The 24,790-nt window shown below is 41.5% G+C and overlaps 1 protein-coding gene across 12 annotated transcripts in view; it reads left to right on the top strand.

Annotated features, from left to right (window-relative positions):
- The first annotated feature begins 1,469 nt into the window (after nt 1–1,469).
- LOC119650566 (sodium/hydrogen exchanger 7) overlaps nt 1,470–24,790 on the top strand; it is a 136,920-nt gene continuing 113,599 nt past the window's right edge. For 11 of the 12 annotated variants that reach the window (XM_038053376.1, XM_038053379.1, XM_038053381.1 and 8 more), the window contains exon 1: nt 1,470–2,103. In XM_038053376.1, the coding sequence (XP_037909304.1) occupies nt 1,827–2,103 (277 nt within the window). In that variant the 5' untranslated portion in view covers nt 1,470–1,826. The remainder of the gene's footprint in view (nt 2,104–24,790) is intronic. The other variant, XM_038053378.1, reaches the window with a different exon arrangement.

Here is a 24,790-nt window from a genome sequence, read left to right as displayed (position 1 = left end):
GTGGCGTCCCCCATTCTCCATACATTGCGTAAACCGATTTCTGGCGTTTGTCATGACTCTTGTTAGCATAGCAGGTGTTATGTTGGCAATTTCTTCTTGGATGTTGGTCTTCAAATCTTGTAGGGTTCTTGGACGGTTCACATAAACACGGGATTTCAAAAAACCCCATAGAAAAAAATCACAAGATCGGGAGAGCGTGCCGGCCATTCCAAATCGCCTCTAATTGAGATAAGGCGCTCTGGAAAGTGTTTCCTCAAAACAGCCATCGATGCTCTTGAAGTGTGTGCTGTTGCACCGTCTTGTTGGAACCAAGTGTCCCCCAAATCCAAATTTTCTAGCCGTGAGAAAAAAAAATCTGTAGCATGTTTACATACCGGTCCGAATTCACTGTCACTCTAACCTCGTTTTCCTCAAAAAAACCAGGGACCAATAATTCCAGCTGAGGAAATTGCACATGCAATTCTCAAGGGTTGATGTCAGCCCAGTAGCGCATGTTTTGTTTGTTAACCGACCCACACAAATGAAAATGGGCTTCATCGCTAAAAAAAACAATAGCACCCTCGGGAACGACATCAAGAAGAAGCTCACACGCGTTCATCCGAGAATTGAAGTCACGTTCTGAAAGTTCCTGCACTATCGTCATCTTATAGGGATGAAAATGAAGATCATCACGAAGAATTCTTCTCACAGAACGATCGGATAGTCCAAGGGCAGATGCGTGTTTGCGCGCAGAACGCCGTGGCGATCGCAACATTGACGCTCTCACTGCTTCAATGTTCTCAGGTGATCTAACGGGCCGAGGGACTCCAGTTCTTCCTTTTGTCGCACTTGCAGTTTGTCTGAATGTAGTGACCCATGTAACAATTGATTTGCGGTCTGGGACGGGAGCCAAAGGGGCTAAGTTAAAGTGATTCCGAAATGCACGCTGTGTTGCAATAACCGAACAGCCGCTTGAAAAGTAAACCTCAACGGCAAAGGCACGCTCCTCACTATTCAACGCATGATGGCGACTGAACCGTGTCGGGACAAAACTTTACAGTATCCCCTCTTGAACGAGACCACTAGCGCTCCGTTATGACATCAACTAACTGAGTGTGGCGCACATTTTAAAAAAGGAAGTTATGCTGCCGCATCCTGTATAATACAAAAAATAAGCTCAAAACATGAATCATTTTTTGTTCGATTATGCGTTTGATCCACTGTATATAACCCACACATGTACGGGCTTTGTTTAACTCTTTTCCGGCCAGCCGGGCGAGGATGTATGACAGACATACATATAAAATACATATCGCCGGTGATAACGATGATTAATTTCAGTAAATCATTTTATCGAAATATACGACAACTTGAATATGTAAAAACCGTTGCAAAGAATATCCGAGCACTTCCAGCGGCACTTTCGATGCAGTATTTCTTCATTTCAAGCGCCCAGCCCTGCATGACATTAAAAAAGTAGCTGTCATGACAGCTACTGTCAACTTAATGCCAATCAAAACAAAGCTTGAGGACGGTATTTGACATCGGGTTCGATTTGTTGTGCAATTCGAAGATCGCAGCTTCACGAGTGGCCAGATTTTTTCTACTTTTCCGTTTCGTGAACGCCCCGCCGAAATTGGGAGTTTGTCACTCAATTTATTAGTTGCAACGATTCCCTATTTCCAATGTTTGGCAAGCCGTGCGGATGGAAGTTTGGGTAATTTCGAACAAATCCAAATTTTCCATTGTACAAAAGTGCGAAGTGAAACATTAGAAAACTCAGAGTCAGGGTATTGTAGTGCGTGCGGAAATTGTGTAAAGTTCGTTATTTGTGTTTAATAGAGAATATGCTGATTTCGCCGCATTCCGAAAAGTTAGCGGATCGCTGCAAGCTTGCCGTGAGTTTTTGTGTTTTATCGATAATTCTTGGTTGCTTGACGGGCAGATGCAATGGAGAAGCAGCTGACATTGCGCTGGACGCAAAGGCTAATCTGACTCATAGGATCGACAGCCTAAACTTGCTCGTCTACACCTTCCTTCTGACGCTCACAGTACTCACGATCTGGTTATTTAAGCACAGAAGGGTGGCATGGCTCCACGAGACCGGCCTGGCGGTAATTTACGGTAAGACGCATCGTTTTTAAGTGGGTTTCGCACAATATGTTTTACTTGCCGTGCCAATTCTCACTCCTTAACATTTTAAATTATTCCTAATAGTGAGATGTCAATGTTTTGGTGATGACAAATTTTTGTTATTGATTTTCCTGGCATGTTTGAGGCCGTTAAGTGATTTTGGGTTATAAAACAGCTGAGCATACACTTCGCTCGTCTGGGGAGTTTGTGTGCGCGCTTGTGTCGTTAATGATTGGGCAGTTCTTGACAAGGTACATTGCTGGTGGAAATTTTACTGGACACTAAGCCATTCCGTTGATGATACATACAGTACCAGCTCGAAAATAAGAAACAGAAAGCTTTGGCCAGTTTTAATTTCTCATAATATAAGATATATATAATAATTATAATTTTCTTCTTAATAATGACAAATAAGACACGTCACCATACACGAATTTCACACGAGGTTAATCTATATAATCAGAAAGTTTCCTATCTCATAGGAAAAACTTGAAAAATTCATCAACACTAATAACCAAAAAGTATCCTTTCTTATGTATTCAAGAGTTTATAGTTTATAAAATAATAAGGAAAGAATTACAAAGATTAGGAAGGGAATAAATATAATAGTTGTGACCGGACGGCAGGGGTTTTTGAACTAAGAGCTCCCTTCTTCCTCTCCCCTCCTTTTGGTGAAGGATTATCTGACTTGAAGGCTCCCTAAGGCCGGAGAATAAGAAAGCTACTTCTAAGTACGAGTAATGTGGTGTATATATGAGAAAAAAGAGAAACAGAACATAAGGAAATGTCTTATTAACAGGAAATGAATTTATAAGCTCGGAAATTGTAAATAAATCGTTTGCTCTAATTTTCATCATCATCGTCAACGGCGCAACAACCAGTATCCGGTCTAGGCCTGCCTTAATAAGGAACTTCAGGTATCCCGGTTTTGCGCCGAGGACCACTAATTCGATATCCCTCAAAGCTGTCTGGCGTCCTGACCTACGTCATCGCTCCATCTCAGGCAGGGTCTGCCTCGTCTTCTTTTTCTTCCATGGATACTGCCCATATAGAGTTTCCGGGCTGAATCATTCTCATCCATACGGATTATCCACAACCTGACGGTCATGGTATCGCTCATAGATTTCGTCGTTATGTAGGCTACGGAAAAGTCTATCCTCATGTAGGGGGCCAAAAATTCTTCGGAGGATTCTTATCTCGAACGCGGCCAAGAGTTGCAATTCTTCTTGTTAAGAACCCAAGTTTGCGAAGAATACATGAGGACTGGCAAGACCATTGTCTTGTACAGTAAGAGCTTTGACCCTATGGTGAGACGTTTCGAGCGGAACAGTTTTTGTAAGCTGAAATAGGCTCTGCTGGCTACCAACAACCGTGCGCGAATTTCATCATAGGTAGGAGAAATTATCAATGGTCTCAAAGTTGTAGTCTCTTATCTTTATTCTTCCTGCCTGACCAGTGCGGTTTGATTTTGTTGTTTGGTTGGTTTTCGGGGCTGAAGTTGCCACCATCTATTTTGTCTTGCCTTTATTGATGTGCAGCCCAAGATCTCGCACCGCCTGCTTGATCTGGATGAAGGCAGTTTGTACGTCTCGGTCTAATTTTCAGGTTTTTCTAATTTCTGCGAAATCTAATTTGCGTGCGGCTACTGTGTATATTCTACAGAAAAGTTACCACATTGTGTATTCGAGTTAATCATGAAAGATTTCGAATGGGACACTTTGTCTAAATAATTACAAGATTTATTCGAAACACAGTATAATTGAAGAGTACAAATGCTAGGTTTTATTCAGGATGCTTATTACAGTACCAATTTCACACTTATATTTTTTTGCGTAAAAATTAACCCATGAGTACATGATTAATGAAAGAACCTAAACAAGTCCACTCCTGCCTTAATCTCCGTACAGATGTTGCAGTGGTGGACGTGTTTGGAAAGAACTTGGAAAGGTGAAAAAGCTCGACAAATGGGTTTCGCATGCCTTTACGGAGCAAAACATGGCGCTTCGGATGGAAATTTGCAGTTTTTTACTCTCCCCCAACAGAAGCGATCCTTTTTTGCACAGAATAGTGACATGTGATGAAAAGTGGATATTATACGACAATCTTCGCTGATCGGCACAATGGCTAGATGCTGATGAGCCACCGAAGCATATGCCGAAACCGAGCTTCCATCCGAAGAAAGTAATGGTGACTGTTTGGTGGCCTACAGGTGGAGTTGTCCACTATTATTTTTTGGCACCTGGCGAAACGATAAATATACAGAAATACTGTGCCCAACTCGACGAAATGCACCAAAAGTTGAGTATACAACGGCTGAGATTAGTCAACAAAGATGGTGTGATACTCCTTAACGACAATGCACGACCCCGTGTATCCAGAACAACGGTTCAAAAGTCATCATTTTTGGCGGAAAAACAATTTAGGAACGAAGAGCCTGTCAAAATTGCTCTTGAATCTCGCTGGGAGAAGTGTTTTGAATCGACTGGCACCTATTTTGATTAAATAAATAAATTTTTGGTAGTTTTTAGTACCAAAGCGGCTATTTCAACTGCAACAATCTAATACATATTCGGGGAAATAAACTAGAATCATTTACGGTGACAGTTAAGCCCTTGGGTGTTTAACGCAGGTACCTGTCGTGGAGACTTAATCCTACGGTCCTCTTCAGACACGGATTGATTTTGTGACCACAATCAGAGCCCCGCTGAGACAAGCAACAATGGTACCAGTCTATACCAAGTGCATGGCTTAGCATTCATACTGGCGGATGCAAGAATTACTTAAATCTCTACCAAACTAAGGAGTACGGCATCCGTGTTGAAACGCAACACCACGCCGAGGCCCGAAGGTCTCTTCTTGCTTGAGCATAACCACAACTCCCATGAAACTCCCACTAGGGGGCCTACCGCAAATAACCGAGCTGTACTCTCATACAACGGGAGTTCACCCGAAGTATGAGGGTCCAGGGGCTATCCCGGTCCCCATGGTACCAGTATACTCCTGGTAAGATTTCGTGACCGATTTGCCACTTCAGATGAGTCTGTAAAATACTGTAAACTTATCCACATTATCATTGCCTACTATGTAATATTTTCTCTAAAATACTCTAAATTCATATGTACCGGCCTACTAAGTATAGGTAAAAATTGTATAAAATAGGAAATAATAATAATAATAATAATAATCGTTGGCGCAACAATCCATATTGGATCAAGGCCTTGAAGTGTGTTAGAGCACTTCATTCAAGACCGTAACGGTACACCACAGTACACTGTGGGAGGCAATGTGGTCAGCATTGCGCTCGCCCGAGATTATTACCCTGATTTGACTCAGGTACTCATTCACAGCTGAGTCGACTGGTGTCCGACATCCAATCACGATAACAAATTCCTCTGCCTCCAGCGAGATTTGAACCGCGACCTTCCGCTACGACAGCCCAGCGCTCTAACCACTTGAGCCATCCGGACACTAGGAAATATGAATTAAAAATACGTAGTTCGTTAGAACTATCGAACATAAGCCCAACGTGTTTAATTCTGTGGAGTCCAAGCAATTTGCTGCTCCCAAAATTTACACTACTTGGCTAAATTATTGTGGAGCTCAGGCAATTGCTGCTCCCATAGCTGATTAGTCTGGAGTTTGGCATTTAGCTGCTCCGACTAACTATAAACTCATTTACAAAGAAAGAAGAGTAAGGGATTGCCAAGTGGACTGGCAACATCCACATAAGGTGGCACATCACAAGTCCCCGTGCAGACTCGGGTCTAATCGCCCTGATTTGGAGTATTCGCCTATTGCATCACGGCCGGCAAACCAAAGTGAGTACAGCGTCTCCCGGTGCCACTACTATGGAGGTTCTCCTCGGCCACTTGGTTTTGGTTTGGCGGACAGGGTTGCCGCCCCGTCTTCCTCACCGCCACCTCTGAGCACCAACATTTACAGTGACATTAGAATCAGAATTTTGTGTTACTATTGTTCAAATAAAAGGTGCGAATCCCGCTCAGTGCAAATCCGTTTTTAAGGTTTTGTGTAAACACAAAACCTTATTAAAATCGGTTTACTGTCTGTCTGTGTGTCCGTCTGTCTGTCTGTCTGTCCGTCCCGTAAGGGGGGGGGGGGGGTGTAAATTTTTTTTCATCAAATATAGTCATGTGGGGTATCAAATTAAAGGTCTCGGTTAGTACTTTTCGAAGCCGGTCTTAGTTTTGACATTTGTTGGAAAGGTGGGGAGCACGGGGGTTGAAAGTGGTCATTTTTTTAACGAACCCGTTCTCAGGAACTACCAAACCGAAAAATCTGAAAAAAATCAGGGGGCTGCTACTATATGGTGCCTAGGCTCCAAAATACCCTCCATACCGATACCTGTTCAAATAAAGTTAATAATAGTATATAACTATAATTTTTAGTAATTGACAGGAAAACCCCCCTTAAGTTCACGCTAGGATCACAAAATTTTGCAGCAATGTAGGCTACAATATAGAGCATGATCCTGCCAAATTTGGTAAAAATCGCACTATTACTAACAAAGTTATAATAGGTCAAAGCTGTCGCTTCTGTGCAAATTCAAGACTTTAAATATCAATATCACTCAAAGTGGATATTCTCACATAATATATGCATATATTAAGTGCTACATACTAATGGGACAAATGCACACTCAAATCTCTTTATAAAAGAAATACACAAAATCAAGCGCCTACTCCCTGGTTGCTTCTACAAACTAATAATATCATATTTAACGAAACACCTGGAATCTGTGTTTCGAAATAGAAAGATATTCTCAGTGAACAACATAAGATCAGAGTAAGAATTCCTCAAGGGAATATACTCGGACCTATACTGTAAATGGCGGATTTTCTGTTAGTTGGCTAACCACCATAACTACCTTTGCCGTCGATACCGTAATCTTGAGTTCGTATGTAGACCTAAAACTCTCTTCTCTGCAACTGGAATGGCATCCAAGGAAATTAGAAAACTGACTGCAGGTGAGGAGGATGGAAATTAACGGGTCAAAGTATGTGAAAATAGCTTTCATTTTGCGAAAGAAAATTTGTTCTCAGGTGAAAATTAGCATCGTTGTTGTACGTCAATCACATGACGTTAAATACCTGGATGTACACCTCGATAGAATATTCACCTGGAAGCGACACATTAGTGTTTCTTGTTGACTTCTTATTGGTGTAGAAAGCATCCATATAGTGAGGCTGTGTTTCAGTTTCATTATCATCCAACTTAACACTGCGCAGCGAAATAAACACAAGACGAACACAGCCACCCATGATGACTGGTATTTGAGTTTAACCATAGCACCGTTGAAATGCAAATCGGTGCTTAAGCTTATTTGGACATATGGGATCCTAATTTGGGGTTCAGAATACCATCCAAGACTAGTTTGTTGTGTCTCAGTACGAAATTTCGAGATCTATATCCGGTACCCAAATGGTATTTCCGTAACGTTGACCTCCACAGAAACTTGGAGACCAGGACAATAGTTAAAGAAACGTAATGTTCCGCTAGTAAACACTTAGCCAAACTGAAAAATAACACAATGGCCAAGAGGGTATCATCGAAAATTCAAGAGACTAAGAAAAGTTCACCCCTTGGATCTGGGAAAAGTATATGCACTAAGAATAAATTGAAGAAAATGCTTCTTTTTTTATGCAATTAAATCTCTTCTCTTGTGAAAATTTGCTCTGCAATATGTTAAGTCCCAAATGATAAGCACACTTCCAGACTACACTATTTTAGTTTTTCACGGAGTGTACGCATAAGTGAGCGAAATTTAATTCACGCCACCGTCGCAAAAAATACGTAAGTGTTCAAAAAAGGAGTAAAAGGAGTTGCATTTGTCCTGTTTTTACAAAAACCTGACGTAAAGGATAAAAAAAAACCATTACTGAGAGCGAATTACAAAAGAAACAGCATAGGCAAAGTTGAAGTTCAGACGGAGCTACACAATCACAATCATCATCATCATCATCATTAACGGCGCACGACCGGTATCCGGTCTAGGCCTGCCTTAATAAAGAACTCCAGACATCCCGGTTTTGCGCTGAGGTCCACCAATTCGATATCCCTAAAAGCTGTCTGGCGTCCTGACCCACGTCATCGCTCCAGCTTAGGCAGGGTCTGACTCGTCTTCTTTTTCTACCATAGATATTGCTCTTATAGACTTTCTCATCCATACGGATTAAGTGACCCGCCCACCGTAACCTATTGAGCCAGATTTTATCCACAACCGGACGGTCATGTTATCGCTCATAGATTTCGTCATTGTGTAGGCTACGGAATCGTCCATCCTCATGCTAAGAACCCAAGTTTCCGAGGAATACATGAGAACTGGCAAGATCGTAGTCTTGTGCAGTAAGAGCTTTGCCCTTATGGTGAGACGTTTCGAGCGGAACAGGTTTTGTAACCTGAAATAGACTCTGTTGGCTGACAACAACCGTGCGCGGATTTCATCATCGCAGCTGTTATCGGTTGTGATTTTCGACCCTAGATAGGAGAAATTGTCAACTATCTCAAAGTTGTATTCTCCTATCTTTATTCTTCTTTTTGTTTGACCAGTGCGGTTTGATGTTGTTGGTTGATTCGTCTTCGGTGCTGACGTCGCCACCATATATTTTGTCTTGCCTTCATTAATGTGCAGCCCAAGATCTCGCCTCAAGGGCCGCTTGCTCGATCTGGATGAAGGCAGTTTGTACGTCTCGGGTGGTTCTTCCCATGATGTCGATATCGTCAGCATAGGCCAGTAGTTGGGTGGACTTGAAGAGGATCGTACCTGTTGCATTTACCTCAGCATCACGGATCACTTTCTCGAGGGCCAGGTTAAAGAGGACAAATGATAGGGCATCCCCTTGTCGTAGACCGTTGTTGATGTCGAATGGTCTTGAGAGTGACCCTGCTGCTTTTATCTGGCCTCGCACATTGGTCAGGGTCAGCCTAGTCAGTCTTATTAATTTCGTCGGGATACCGAATTCTCTCATGGCCGTACAGTTTTACCCTGGCTATGCTATCATAGGCGGCTTTGAAGTCGATGAACAGATGGTGCAACTGTTGTCCATATTCCAACAGTTTTTCCATCGCTTGCCGCACAGAGAAAATCTGATCTGTTGCTGATTTGCCTGAGTGAAGCCTCTTTGGTATGGGCCAATGATGTTCTGGGCGTATGGGGCTATCCAGCCTAGCAAGATAGTGGAGAATATCTTATAGATGGTACTCAGCAACGTGATACCTCTATAATTGCTGCACTGTGTGATATCTCCCTTTTTATGTATGAGACAGATAATGCCTCATTGCCAATCGTCAGGCATTGATTCGATGTCCCATACCTTGAGCACAAGTTGATGAACTACTTGATGTAACTGGTCGCTTCCATATTTAACCAATTCGGCTGTAATTCCACAATCATAATAATGACATCAAAAACTCAAAAAATAAAGTTAACACTTCATATGCAGATGTTTAGCTTCATATACAGATTCCTTTCCTCGGGGCATGGATTCGACTAGATTGGACGAGACTGGACATATTCAGCTGGTTTTTTTTTCTCAATTCTTCAAGAAGACTTTTGATTAAGGGGGTCATCCCATGTGTCGGATCCGCGGAATCGAATTTGTTTTTGCATCAATCGTATCTAGATATAGTGTAGAATATATGGGTAAAGTGATTTTTGATATTCGAACTTGTTTTGAAATTTGAAATTATGCCACCATAGCCCAAAATCTATCCAACGAAATTCTGTGAAATTTTCAGAACTTATTCAAAACATATTTCTACGGTCCGCAAACTGGGATAATTGCGATTCATTCAGTAGTTTTTCTTTATTCATTGAAGAAGCCTTGAAAAAACACCAAAAATTCACAAAAAACAGTTTAACAAGGCACCAAAAATTTAGCTTCTAATATCTTTTAATAATCCTAGTTTGCGGACTGTAGTTAAGTCTGTACATTAAAATGGCGTTTACTTGTTTTCTTTAAAGTGCTCACAGCGCCCTCTAACGTGGCAGCAGAAAAACACCTTTTGGAAATGGGTGTATAAATTGTTCTGTATTTCAATAACAAACTATACGATTGAGCTGGAAAAATTACTATGCACGCTCAAGTTATTGGTAAATTTATGGTGAAAAATTCGTGTTTGTATCTTTATCCAGTACTTCATAAAAATTTCTAAAAAAGCCAAAAAACGGCCTTCACACGGGATAACCCCCTTATGTATGGCTGGAAATGGAACGTTCGCGAAGTGAATCGTCGACGCAATCCTAATCGATCCCTCCCAATAATATTGCAATCCGAGGATTGTGGGGAGATTTCGTCTACCTTCAGGCAAGTGAACAAGAACCAAATGCGTGTTTTCTATGATTTATTTTTGGAATCATTTTCTTAGTACATCTTGATTATTTGACGAATACACAACTCCCTGCGCAGACATTATTTTTTTTTTGAAAATATCGATATACATATTCTCATCCATATTTTACTTCACTAACCAATTTTCTTATGCCGTCCGCTCCGCAACAGCTCCACAGCATAACACCTTTTAAGGTTTTGTGTGAAACAAAACCTTATTAGAATCGAGTCGATGTCTCTCTGTCCGTCTGACTGCCTGTCTGTCACACCCGATTTATTCGGAAACAGCTGAACCGCTTGTCACGACATGTGGTGTGTTTCCTTTACATACAGCACGTGGCGCCATTTTGGGTTAAGCTTAAGGGGGCCCCCATATATGTGAATAGAGGGTGCAAAATTTCTTTCACAGAATATAGTGTGGGGTATCAAATGAAAGGGCTCAATTAGTTATTTTCGAAACTGGTCCCATATTTGATATTGGGTGAAACGTATGGGGAATGAAGGCTCAAAATACAACTTTCAAAAAGTGTAACAGGTTCTCAGAACCTATCGAACCGAAAAATCTGAAAAAATTACAGTGGTGCATCTATATGAAATTTAGGCTTCAAAATACATCCCGTTCCGATATTTGGATAAATAAAGTTAATAATAGTATATTAGCATATTTTTGAAATTTAGCCGGCAACCCCCCTTAAGTTCATGCTAGAACTACACTGGCACTTGCATAAGGGATAACATAAGGCATAACTTTGGGAAGTTTGAAGGAAATCCAACTATTATTAACAAAGTTATAGAAGGTGAAACCTACATTTTGTGTTTCATGCATTCTAAAACATGTATGACGTCATCATTTCATATCAATTCGTCAATACTTCAACAAAGTGATCTTACGTGAATGGGAGGTCGCAGGGAAACATTTCGTTTTAGTTTTTCAATCATTTATATTTCAATATCAAGCCACATACGAATGGAAAAATGTGCGTAGGAAGCTTCTTATATAAGATGAATACAAAACCTTTATACCCGAAGCGCCAACTTCCGGTATTCCGACTTGTTTTTTCTTCTTTTTCCGCCTTTGTTCCATTCAGAAGCTCGGAGATCGACCGTTTGGTCCTTTCTCATGGAGTTCGGTGTTCAGACCAATACTTGCAAGTGAATTCTTGTTCGCCCGAATTACGTGACGATAGCATCGAAAATGCTACTCGCAATTTTTCCACGATCAGTGTAACTCCATATCGACTGCGAATATCCTCATTTCGGACGTAATTAAAGCGTGTTACGTTACTCGTCCAACGCAACATCTTCCTCTTCATTACCGCAAGATGCCGGTCATTGTCTTTTACAATCGGCCGATACTCCAGACCAGAGCAGACTGCAGAGTCGAAGGAAGGATACCTTCTATGAGGCAGTAGAACGAACCTTAGAAGCCTGTCCCAGATATGATATCAAAATCATACTTGGCGATTTTAACAGCCAAGTAGGAACGAAGTTCGTATTCAGGCGATACGTTGGCTCCCATAGCTTACTTCGATGGTAACTGACTGCGGATTACTCAATCAAATTGACCACGGGGTCACTTTCAAACAAATTGACCAGGTGTTCATTGAACGCCGCCAACTCTTAGCCTTGATGAATGTAAGAACATATAGGGGGGACAATATAGACTCGGATCACTATCTTGTTGGCATGGTGCTCCGAGCTCGAATAACAACACCACCCAGAATCCCCTCTGACAATCAGGTGACAGTTAATACTGAAGCTATCCACCACACTTATAAGAGGAAAATAGATGCCAATAACCGCAGTCAACAGAGATCCTGGAGATGAAGCATGAACAAATGATCTTCACAATGACCTGAGGAACGTTGTCATAAATACGGCCACAAATACACTTGGCCACAGCAGCAAAAAGGGTCGGACCCGCTGGTTTGACGATGAATGTAAGGTAGCAACGGAACAGAAGAGTGCTGCAGTAACGTTGCATTATCAAAGGACGAGGACATGCGCGGAGACTTATCACGAACTCCATCGAGCGGAGAATCGACAGAAAAAGGAAGCCTGGGAGAACCAATATGAACTCGGCAAGTACAATGAGCAACCGCACCAGGCGCCGAATTTTTATCAATAAATGAAGTGCCCTAATACCCTTCAGGGCCCTGATCCAATATGGATTGTTGCGCCAACGATTGTTATTATTAACAGGAAGCAACCGCACCAGACGCGTAAATTTTACCAACAAGTCAGCAGGATGAAGCCTTACACAACTCGATGCTCATCCCACAGAGACAAAGAGGGAAATCTGATTTCCGACAGAAAGGGCATATTGGAGCGATGGGTTGAGTGCTTTGATGAACTACTGAACAACCAGAACATGGGCGAGTTGGAGGTCCCGCCAACTGAAGACGACGGACAAATACTGTCACCACCAAGTATAGAAGAAACAACTATCGACATCATGGCCTTCATCCAGATCGAGCAGGCGGCGCGAAATCTTGGAGTGCACATGAAGGCAAGACAAAATATGTGGTGGCAACGTCAGCATCAAAACTCAACCAACCAACAACATCAAATCGCACTGGTCAAACGGGAAGAATAAAAATAGGAAATTACAACTTTGAGACTGCTGATAATTTCTCATATCTCGGGTCGAAAATCACAACCGCTAACAGCTACGATGATGAAATCCGCGCACGGTTGTTGGCAGCCAACAGAGCCTAGTTCAGCTTACAGAAACTCTTCCGCTCGAAATGTCTCACCATAGGGTCAAAGCTCTTACTGTACAAGACAATGATCTTGCCAGTCCTCATGTATTCTTCGTAGACTTGGGTTCTTAGCAAGAAAAATTGGGAACTCTTGGTTCGCGTTCCGAAGAATTTTTGGCCCCCTACATGATGATGGACGATTCCATAGCCTACATAACGACGAAGTCTATGAGCGATACCATGACCGTTAGACTGTGGATAAAATCCGGCTCAATAGGTTACGGTGAGCGGGTCACTTCATCCGTGTGGATGAGGATGATCCCACCCGGAAAGTCTATAAGGGCAATTCTATGGTAGAAAAAGAAGACGAGGCAGACCCTGTCTGAGTTGGAGCGAAGGCGTAGGTCAGGACGCCAGACAGCCTTTAGGGATATCGAATTGGTGGACCTCGGCGCAAAACCGGGATGTCTGGAGTTCCTTATTAAGGCAGGCCTAGACCGGATGCAGGTTGATGCGCCGTTGATAAGGATGAGTGATGGTTGTGAGTACCATAGAGGGTGACATTGCTGTAAATTTTCGACTAGAGAGGTTCGTTGGTTAGTCGATCACAGAGAACACCAGTTGTGGAACCCAGCTTCATCCAGGTTGCGCTAATGCGTGTAGAAATTTCATAACGCAGTTAACTATTCGCTGATAATATTGATCCGAGTTCAGACAGTTCTGGGCAGGTCAATGCCACTGACATGGGGATCGGTCTACAAAAATTCTGTTTTATTCGTCATTCCATTCCATTTTTGGAAAAGTCGCTTCAGATTATTTTTGCTATGAGACGGTAGAAAAACAACATGTATAGGGGCTCGACGTTGGATGTCGTTTCGGATCGAGGTAGAGCAATTTAACCCAGGACACGAGTTTTTCTGGTACTAGGTGTTATCGTAGAGCATATCAGATAAGTTTGTGTAGCACACGGTCAAACGCTTTCTCCAGATCCAAGAGTGCAATATAAAGAAGGCGATGCTTCTCACGGTGCTTCTTCATGGGTAACTGCGCAGCGAATATTGCGTCAGTAGTTCCGCAGATCTTGACAAACCCGGTTTGATTCACGGTTATTTGAACGATTTCGCGAATACGGATGTCAAGAATGCGTTCAAAAGTTCATGGTATGAGAAAGCTATCGTATCGGACGGTATTTTGAACATTCTGCTGGATTACCTTTCTTTTTCCATATTGGTGGTTTTTTGCCAGTCAGATGGTGTTCTACCTTCCTAAATAACCCAATTGAAGAATTCACTGAGCCACAGTGTTGGGTCCCAGCTCTTCACTTTCCATAGCTCAGATGTGATGTCGTCAGCAGGTAGCTACTGTTACTTTCTACGATTCTCGATTCCTCGAGTTCAGTTGCGCCGACAGGTGGAATTATTCCAAATGTCGGCAGGGCTTGTGAAAGTGGAATATGAACCAATCCTTCCGTTTAAATCTGCTCGAAATATTCTCGCCATCTATTCGTCGCGTCTCGTCAGTTGGTAAGCAAAGTACCGTTCTTGTCATAAACGCAACAGAAATGTTCGATATCCTGTGTGCATTGGTGTCGGCTTTAAACAAATCGGCACTGATCTCCATCACCATTCCAAGTGTTGAGTTTATGGTAAAGATCTTTGCAAGGGATCGCTCGGATAACAGCGATCGCTTTCTTTGCTTCCCGATTGGAGTTCTTATAAATTTGACAATTGGCAAGCGATTTATCGTTGGGAAACTTATGCTAGAGGCTAATGAACCGAGGGTTGCATAAGGTGCTTTGTGGATTATGTCTTTAACTTGATTCCACGATTTCTTGACACTCGTAATAGTTGGCAATCGCGTAAGAAGATCATTTCTTCTTTCTTCTGTTGAAATTGCCACCATTTAATGCGCGGCGGGCCAGTGCATTCCTTGCGCTGTTTTATCGATGGTTTGATTTGCCAGACAGCAATTAACTACCGATGTTCAGGTGCGCTGTTCTGATAGGGAACAGTTTTGCAGTCAGTGACGATGATAAAATATCAGTCTTATGAGAATAGAATAGATTTGAATTTGAATAGACCGTTCCTACTATAAAATGTAGGAAGATGAGTAAATCGTTTGATGAACCAAGTACAAGGTCATGGGTATCCGCAAAGTCGACTATTGCATACTCCAAAGATGCTTCCCCTACGGCGCTTATTGGCGGCTGCGTTTTCATTCACACAACGATTTAGGTCGCCTGGAGCTGTTACCAAGAGAAATCAGGTAGGATTTAGCATAGTGGAATACCTCCAACTATATTTTATTTATTTCTTTCCCTGATCTCAGCATTTTATTTTGGTTTTACTGAGGTTCTACAAGGCACGTTGCCTCAAACCCTCCTCATTTATCTTGGATTGGGACCAGCATGCTATGCAAATAACATAGGAAGACCTGCAATTACGGCACGTGGATTACGCAGGAATTATTCCCGCCAGCCTTCCTTTTGTAGAAATTGTTCAGTGGGTATTTGGCCTATGTATATCATGCTCTATTAAACTATACAAATTATTGAAATTTAGAAACAAGTCGGAATACCGAAAGCTCGCGCTTCGGGTATAAAGGTTTTGTGTTCATTTTATGTAAGAAATTTCAACGCACATTTTTCTATCTGTATACAGCTACAATACTACGAGACATACGTATATATTAGAGCCGTAGATGTTACGCTCACCCTAAACAAACAAACTACCTGTTTTCGAATACTGTGCACATATATGCACGTATATAAATTGATCGTATCTATATTTCCGATTTACTTCTTATATCTATCTGAATTAGGCTCTACCGGCAAAGTCCATTAGCACGCATATACTGTATACCTACATATGTCTCGTTGGAATAATTGATATTCATATACAAATGATTAAAAAACTAAAACAAAATAATTCTTTTCCATCCAATTCATACGAACTTGTGTGTGTGTGTATGGTGGGGGAGACGCTACAGCTTCTGAGCACTCAGGCCGTGTTGGCCCATTGTACTCGCCTCCCCCGTCTAACGGAAGTTTTACCCCCTGTAACTTTGTTAATAATAGTTTGATTTTCTTCAAACGACCAAATTGTGCACTATGTTCTTCATTATACGCATGCCAAATTTTGTACTTCTGGGATGAGCATAAGGGGCGTGCCGGGTAAATTTCTAAAATATGGAAATATACTATTATTAACTTTATTTGTGCAGATATCGGAACCGGATATATTTTGAGGCCTAGATTTCATAGAGATGCACTATTGCATTTTTTTCAGATTTTTCGGTTGGATAGGTTCTGAGAACGAGACCTGTTACACTTTTCGGGGGTCATATTTTGAGCCCTTACTCCCCTATGTTTCACCCAATATCAAATATTGAACCAGTTTCAAAAAGTACTAATTGAGACCTTTCATTTAATACCCCACATGGTTACATTCTGTGAAAAAAATTTTTGCACTCTCCTTCCACATGTATGGGGAGCCCCCCCCTTAAACTTAACACAAAATGGCGTCAGTTGCTGCATGTAAAGGGAACGGCAGATTACATTCTCTTACCAATTTTCGTGACAATCGGTCCAGCCGTTTCCGAATAAATCGGCTGTGACAGACAGATAGACATCGAATCGATTCTAATAAGGTTTTGTTTCACACAAAACCTTAAAAAGAGTATTAAATTCTCCTTTATCTTCTCATTTGCTGTTCATTGGGTGCACCAGTGATTTGTTTTCCTCTTGAAAGCCTCCAGCCTTCACAAAAGAAGTGCTTCTTGGTCAGATGAAACAAAAAGGCAGACAAGTCTCGTTCTCAGAGCCTACCCAGTCGCAGTGAGATTTGTATCGTGATTTGACGTCCGATACCGGTCGACTCAGCTATGACTGAGTACCTGGGTCAAATCAGGGTAATAATCACGGGCGAGCGCAATGCTGACCACATTGCCTCCTACAGGATACTGTAATCCTGTAGTGTACCATTATGGTCTTAAATAAAGTGCTCTAACACACTTCAAGGATCAGATCCAATTGGATTGTCGCGCCAAGAATTATTATAAAGGACAATATAAGGCATAATTTCGGGAAGTTTGAAGAAAATCCCATCTATTATTAACAAAATTATAGAAGGTGAAAGTTTTTCATTTTATATGGATTCAGTGCCATTCTAAGACGTGTATAACGTCATCATCATATATCAATTGGTCAATATAATACAACCAAGTGAACTCACACGAATGGGGTTGCATGGGAATATTTTTTTCCCCTTTTTAACTGCGTTTAGTCATTTGTATATTAGTATCAATTACTCGAGACAGACATATGTATGTACGTATATCATCAACGGCGCAACAACCGGTATCCGGTCTAGGCCTGCCTTAATAAGAAACTAACATATGGACATACCGATTTTGCGCCGACGTCGAACAATTCGATATCCCTAAAAGCTGTCTGGCGTCCTGGCCTACGCCAACACTCCATATGAAGCAGGGTCTGCCTCGTCTTCGTTTCTTACCATAGATATTGTCTTTATAGACTCTCCGGGCTGGATCATCCCCTTTCATACGGATTAAATAACTGCAACCTATTGAGCCGGATTTTATCTACAACCAGACGGTCATGGTATCACTCATAAATTTCGTCGTTATATAGAGTACGGAATCCTCATGTAGGGGGCCGAGAATTCTTCGAAGGATTCTTCTCTCGAACGCGGCTAAAAGTTCGCAATTTTTCTTGATAAGAACCAAAGTCTCCGAGGAATATATGAGAACTGGCAAGATCATTGTCTTGTACAGCAAGAATTTGACCCTATTCTGAGAGGTATCGAGCGGAACAGTTTTTGTAAGCTGAAATAGGCTCTGTTGGCTGATAACAACCGTACGCGGATTTCATCGTCATAACTATTATCGGTTGTAATTTTCGCCCATAGATAGGAAAAATTGTCAACGGGCTTAAAGCTGTAGTCTCCTATCTTTATTATTCGCTATTGACCAGTGCGATCTGATGTTGTTTAGTTTTTGGTGTTGTCGTTCTTCCTTCCCATGATGTCGAAATCGTCAGCATAGGCCGGTAATATCATTAAGCCGATGAATTGCACGGACTGTTTCTTCTATACTTGGTGGTGGCAGTATTTATCCGTCGTCTTCAGTTGGCGGGACCTCCAACTCGTCGATGTTCTGGTTGTTCAGTAGTTCATCAAAGTACTTAACCCATCGCTTAAATATGTTCATTCTGTCGGAAATCAGATTTCCCTCTTTGTCTCTGCAGGATGAGCATCGAGGTGTGTAAGGCTTCATCCTGCTGACTTGTTGGCAAAACTTTCGTGCCTGGTGCGGTTAATTCCTGTCCTTTTCGAGTTCACAGCCCTGCAAATAATAATAATCGTTGGGGTAACAATCCATATTGGATCAGGGCCTTGAAGGGTGCTACAGCACTTCATTCACTTCACTTTAGAACACGGTAGGAAGCAATGTGGTCAGCGTTACGCTCGCCCGAGATTTGACTCAGGCACTCATTCACAGCTGAGTCGACTGGTATCCGACGTCAAACCACGATTCAAATCCCACTGCTTTATATGTGAGATCAACGCGTGAACCACGACTTTCCGTACGACAGCCTTGTGCTCTAACCACTAAGCTATCCGGACACAGGCCTGCTGGTTCTCATTTTTTAAGGTTTTGTTTGCAAAACAAAACCTTGTTGAAATCGGTTGAGTGTCTGTCTGTCTGTCTGCCACACGCACTTTTCCCAGAAATGGCCATACCGATTGACACGAAATTTGATGAGAAGGTGAGAACTGTGAACGCCCCAGACGTACAGTGAGTGATATCCTTCTACGTTGAGAATTAAGATACATGTAAAAGGGTAGTGTAAAAATTTGTTTCACCGAATATAGTCATGTGGGATATCAAATGAAATGTCTCGATTAGCACTTTCCGAAGCCTGTCTTAGTTTTGAGATTTGTTAGAAAGGGGGCGAGTGGGAGAGGTGAAAAGTGATGATTTTTTTAGCGGAGCGATTCTCAGAAAGTACCCAACCGAAAAATCTCAAAAAATTCATGAAGCTGCTTCTATATGGTTCCCAGGCCTCAAAATACTCTCCATATAGATATCTGTTCAAATTAAGTTAATAATAGTATATTACCATATTGTTGGGAAAATTGAGTAAAATCCCCCTTAAGTTTACCCCAGAGTTATAAAAGTCGGCAGTAATATAAAACATAATATGGAGCATATTATCCCCAAGTTTGATTAAAATCATACTATTACTAATAAAGTTACAGTAGCTCAAAATTGCCTTTACCGTGTAAATTTACAACCCGAAGTACTAAATCTGATATGCTAAACGCATCTACATAACGGGTTACGTACAAATGGGATAGTTCTACACTCAAATATACTCACAGAAGAAGCAAACAAAAGCTTTTATACCTGAAGTGCCCAGCTCCCGGTTTCCTAAATTGTTTACATTTGTGATAAGTCCGCGTTCTTTGAGAATGCAACATTACTCATTGCTATTATAGCTTACATCCATCGTTGAATCAGCCGTTCCGACTTTTTTGCGACTGGGGCCAAGTATGTGTGTGACTGTATCAATGATAACGTTCTTCAGGTGGTTGTGAAGATCATTCATTGATGCTTTACCTCTGGGACCTCTGTTGACTGCGGTCATTGCATCATCTATTTCCCCCTTACCGGTGTTACAGAGGGTTGTGTTGTGGATGACTTCAATGTTAACTCTCATCTATTCTAGGTGGTGTTGTTGTTCGAACACGCAGCACCATGCCAACGAGATAGTGATCCGAGTCTATATTGGCCCCTCCTATGTGTTCTGACATTCATCAAGGCTGAGAATTGGCGGCGTTTGATGAACACGTGGTCAATTTGATTGAAAGTGTTTCTGTTTGGAGATGTTTGTGAACCGTTTTCCGCGCAAACCAGATACTTCCAACACCTATTTCGTACGACACTGCTAATTGAATTTATCATTGGTATCGTTATGTAAGCTATGGAAGCCAACGTATCGCCTCAATTTGGTTTCCGTCCCTACTTGACTGTTAAAATCCCCAAGTATGATTTGATATCATACCTGGACAGGCTTCGAGGGTTCGTTATACTGTCTCGTATAAGGTATCCTTCTCCGACTCTACAGTCACCTCTGTAGGGGCGTGAACGTTAATGAGACTTGTATTTCTAAATTTGTCTCGCAAGGGCAGAAAGTATAACCTTTCGCGTCTATTTTCAGATCCGATAACAGCAGGTTTAATTTTTTGGCTGACCAAGAAACCTACTTCGAGCACACGGTTTACTGGATGGCCACTGTAATATATAGTGCAGTCGCTCTTCTCCAAAAAACGAGTCCCTGTCCAGCGCCTCTATTGAAACGCTGTTACATCAGACCCATATTGAGACAGGGTCTGTAGGGGGACCGCATGTTGCATGTGAAAATGCACAAATCATTCGTCCGTTTTCGTTGCCGGGTTCGCCATTGTAAAATCCATTCAGTCCGAGGGTCCTTCTGTGGCTTCATAACAAGTTGTTTTCCTTGTACGGTTGTCAGCATTACCCAACCCCCAACCTGGAAGACCAATTGGTACAATTTGTCCCGTTTTTATGCACGAGGGACTACCCTCCATCCTTCTCCGTTTGCAGTTTTCGTTAAGAAAGAACTTCCAGCGATCACCACGTGGGGGTGGAGTTAGGGTTTTTGACCATCATGTACGTATATGGCTATGTTAATGAAATTTGCGGGTAGTGTCTAATGGAAATAGATATACTTGTACGTTAGCATTAGCGGTATTCAATATATGTATGCTTCTGGGCACGATGTAAATGGGAAATATACGTACGATCAATTTATGTACTTACATAGTTGCAATGTTTGTTTAGGGTGAGCGTACAGTGCCTGGCCAAAAATTGCAAACACTTGGACAATTTTACACAGTTTTTATTTAAATACATTTTTCAGTATGGCTGATATATTCATAAAAAAATTTTATATAATATAGCAGTAGATCTTAGAAAGAGAGAGATAGTTGTATATAATATTTTTTATATCAAGTTTTAGCTTGCCACTCTTTGCTTTCCATCAAGCTATGATGGACTTTTATCTCAAGCGCCTCACGCGATTTTTTTTGGTGTTCTATGTAAAGAAGTCCCTTTACTCCTTTCCACACGTTTTCTATTGGGTTCAAATCAGGCGAATTTCTTGGCCATGGAAATGAAGGTATATTTTCATCTAACGTAATTTGGGGCACTATCATGCATACAGATGAACGAAGATGTCTAAAATTTGATTTCATCAAAGTATGGCAGCGGTCTCCAATTTTTTTTATGTTGGTCTTTTCTCATGGTCTTCCAAACTAAATAAAGAGATTCTGGCCCGTTAATGGTAATTGCTCCCTATACCATTAAATATGGCGGATGCTTAACGGTTTTTTAAATGCAAGGTTCATCGAATTTCTGTCCCGTACACCTTTTGACAAACCTACAGGCTTCCTTCCATAAGGCATTATAACGTGGATTGGTCAGAAAACATTACCTGAAAATATTCAAAAATATTGAACATTGGGTAAAGACATTAAAATTCTTCTTTTTCTGCAGCCTTTGTCCCGTTTACAATCGGGTTCGGTTCCTCGATCCGATCATCTTGTTTCTAACGACATTTGATGCATTTTCCTGCCACCAAGGGAGATCAGGTAGGATTTAGCATAGTGGAATAACTCCCACTATCTTCTTTTTCTTCAGCTTTTATCCCGTTCACAAGAGGGGTTGGGTCGTCGTGATCAACCTCGCCATTTGGCCCTATTAAATACCTGATCTGGATGCAATCTCGAGGCTTTTAAATTCCCATCCAGCATATCAAGCCACCATTGTTTCGGTCGGCCTTTTGGTCCTTTACCATCAATTTCGATGTTCAGATCAATCTTGGCAAGTGAATTTTCGATGGTGCGGATTACGTGACCATACCATCGAAGACGCCCCTCGCAGTTTTTCCACGATCGGTGCAACTCCAATATACGTTATTTATCTGTTTCTCTGATCTCAGCATATTATTTTTGTTTTACTGAGGGTAGCACATAGTACGTTACCTCAAATCCTCTTTCTTTACTTGGGCTTGGGACCGGCATACTACGTTAATAGCATGGGGGAGTTGGTAAAAACATTAAAATTAACGCTTTCTATCTATCTTTTACCAATATTCTACGTCGAATGTTAAAATTCCTGAATGAATTCAAGTCTCGCTTTCTTTATTCTCTTTTTTAAGGGTGGTTTTTTACCGGTCGCCTGCATTGAAAGTCGGCATTCCCCAATCTCCTTCGCAAAGTTCGCTCCAAGAATTAGGTACGCCAGCATCATGAACCGTTTGTTGTACTCCCAAAAAGGACCTAGGTTTGGTCTTCATTTTTCAACGACAAATTGCCTGCTTTGAAGAAGTCACAGATGAATTTTGCTTTATTTTTCTGAAGATCTAGACCGCTGCATAAGGTGAAACTCCCTGAAGACAAAAATTCCCCTTAATGAGCGATTCCTTGTTTTCAAAATATGAATTTTGACTAGATGATTAGATTGATTGTTGTAATAATGCTTGCGAATACACTAATCTCACTATTTACTCCAGAAAACTTTAAACTTACTTCCAGAAAGTTTTAAAATGGAACAAACGTCATTCACATTTTTCAATTAAGACACTCAAAAAACACTGTTTATTAACCTAAAGCACATTAACACAACTGGCACCTCTCATGTTTTTTTCATTTTATTTATTTCCAAATAGTGCCTTACATCTAATACATTTTGCTTACGACTAGCTAGAATTAGCTTAGCTAGCTTAGAATTATTACAATAGGTGGCTATACATTGTTTGGCCTAACAGACCTCCTCTGTAATTAACTTTATCGTGTAAAAACAAACTGTAATTTACAACGTTCCTTGACTTTGTATTTTATTAAAACATTACTTAACCTATTTTTAAAACTGCGTCCGCATTAATGACGCGAGAAGGTTTTATTCTATGTACTTACTTACATCTACCTTATTAATACTTATACCTACTTGCATAAATACTTAATTCTACTATATACAATAGCACTTAATATTCATATAGTGCTTAGCCTCTTTACACTCCTACCAGGCAAGGTGTGTCGAAGAGGGACAAAATAATTGGTTTTAGGTCAGGGTTCAGTATCTGGCACGGCCTAAGGAAAGTCGCTAGTGGGATTGTTTTGCCCTGCTCATGCAGTCTTCTAATTTTTGGGTTTGGATGGTTTTCAAGCTTATTGAAAAACCGCTCCGTAATGTTGAGAATATATTCTTTAATTGGGTCTATATTTGCTGGCCAGTGCAATGTCTTAATACACGGCGTTCCAAAGACATGCATTTATTCATGGCTTTCGAAGAGCAAGTGATCCACGAAGGGGCTCCGTAGCATATGATGGGCCTGATGAGACTCTTATATAGGATCAGCTTAGTTTTGGTGCTTAGACCCACTTTTTTGCGAAGAAGAAAGTAGATCTTGCGCAATGCACCATTTACTTTTCCAATGGCGAGTTTAACATGGTCGTTAAATCTTAGGAATTCATTGAAATTGATTACTAGATATTTGATCGACTTCGACCCTCTTACTATTGTATTCCTGATTTCCAGTTTCAGGCGTTTAGCCTTCCTGTGGATGGATCTAGATCCCCAGTATTTAGATTTCCTCCTGAAGATGCAGACTTGTGCCTTGGTTGAGTTAATTTTAATACCCCAGCTCTGGTAGTAGTAGCAGAGGTCGACCAAGTAATCCTCTATATCGCTAACAGCTTTGTCTGGTCGAAAATTAGAGGAGTAGATGAGTGTGTCGTCGGCATACTGTATAAGTTCTATATCGACCTCAGGGGAGGGGACATCAACAGTGAAAATGTTGTATAAAGTAGGACCAGAAATGAATCCCTGCGGCACCCCAGAAGTAACCGGCAAAAGATCGGCAATCTCATTTCCAACAATGACGTAAAAATGTCTATCCTCGAAGAAACTGATGGCAAGTCTGATCATCGGGATTGGGAATTCGTATTTGATCAGTTTATAGATTAGCCCGTTTATCCAGACGGAATCAAAGGCCTTTTCTAAATCCAGAGCGGAAGCTACCGTGGGTTTGTTATTGACGTTAAGTTTGCTGGCCACAGTATCGTGGAGGTAGCTCAGGGCGTGCTGTGTTCCGTGTTTAGCACGGAAAGCGAACTGATAGACTGGAATAATGTTTTTTTTTGGAGTAGGGTAGGTGAATGCGTTTACGCACAGAGTGTTGGACTCCCGCAACAGTACGCTGGCGGACTACCAACTAAACACCTCCCTGTCATCAGAGAACTAGCCTGGAACCGTTTGACACATTACTTCGGGCTAGCCCTCTCACTCTCCGGGCTTTGGGAGCCTTCAGTCAGGGAATTCCTTTCACCAACGGCAGGGGAGGGGAGGAATGGAGTTGTTGTTAGTTCAGGGAATTCCTTACCGTCCGATACCGCCGGTCGAGTTCAATCTTCTTCGTAATAAGAAGAGCCCGAACATAATGCGCAATACGATTTCAGCTGCCAGCGCTCTTCAGCATCTCTCGCACAATGTTGTCTGGAGAGAGCTCCCCTGTGTCTGCAT

The sequence above is a fragment of the Hermetia illucens genome, chromosome 3 (genome assembly GCF_905115235.1).
Source record: "Hermetia illucens chromosome 3, iHerIll2.2.curated.20191125, whole genome shotgun sequence".
Taxonomy (NCBI): domain Eukaryota; kingdom Metazoa; phylum Arthropoda; class Insecta; order Diptera; family Stratiomyidae; genus Hermetia; species Hermetia illucens.
Note: the sequence above shows the minus strand (reverse complement) of the source record. Positions and strands in the feature narration are given on the sequence as shown.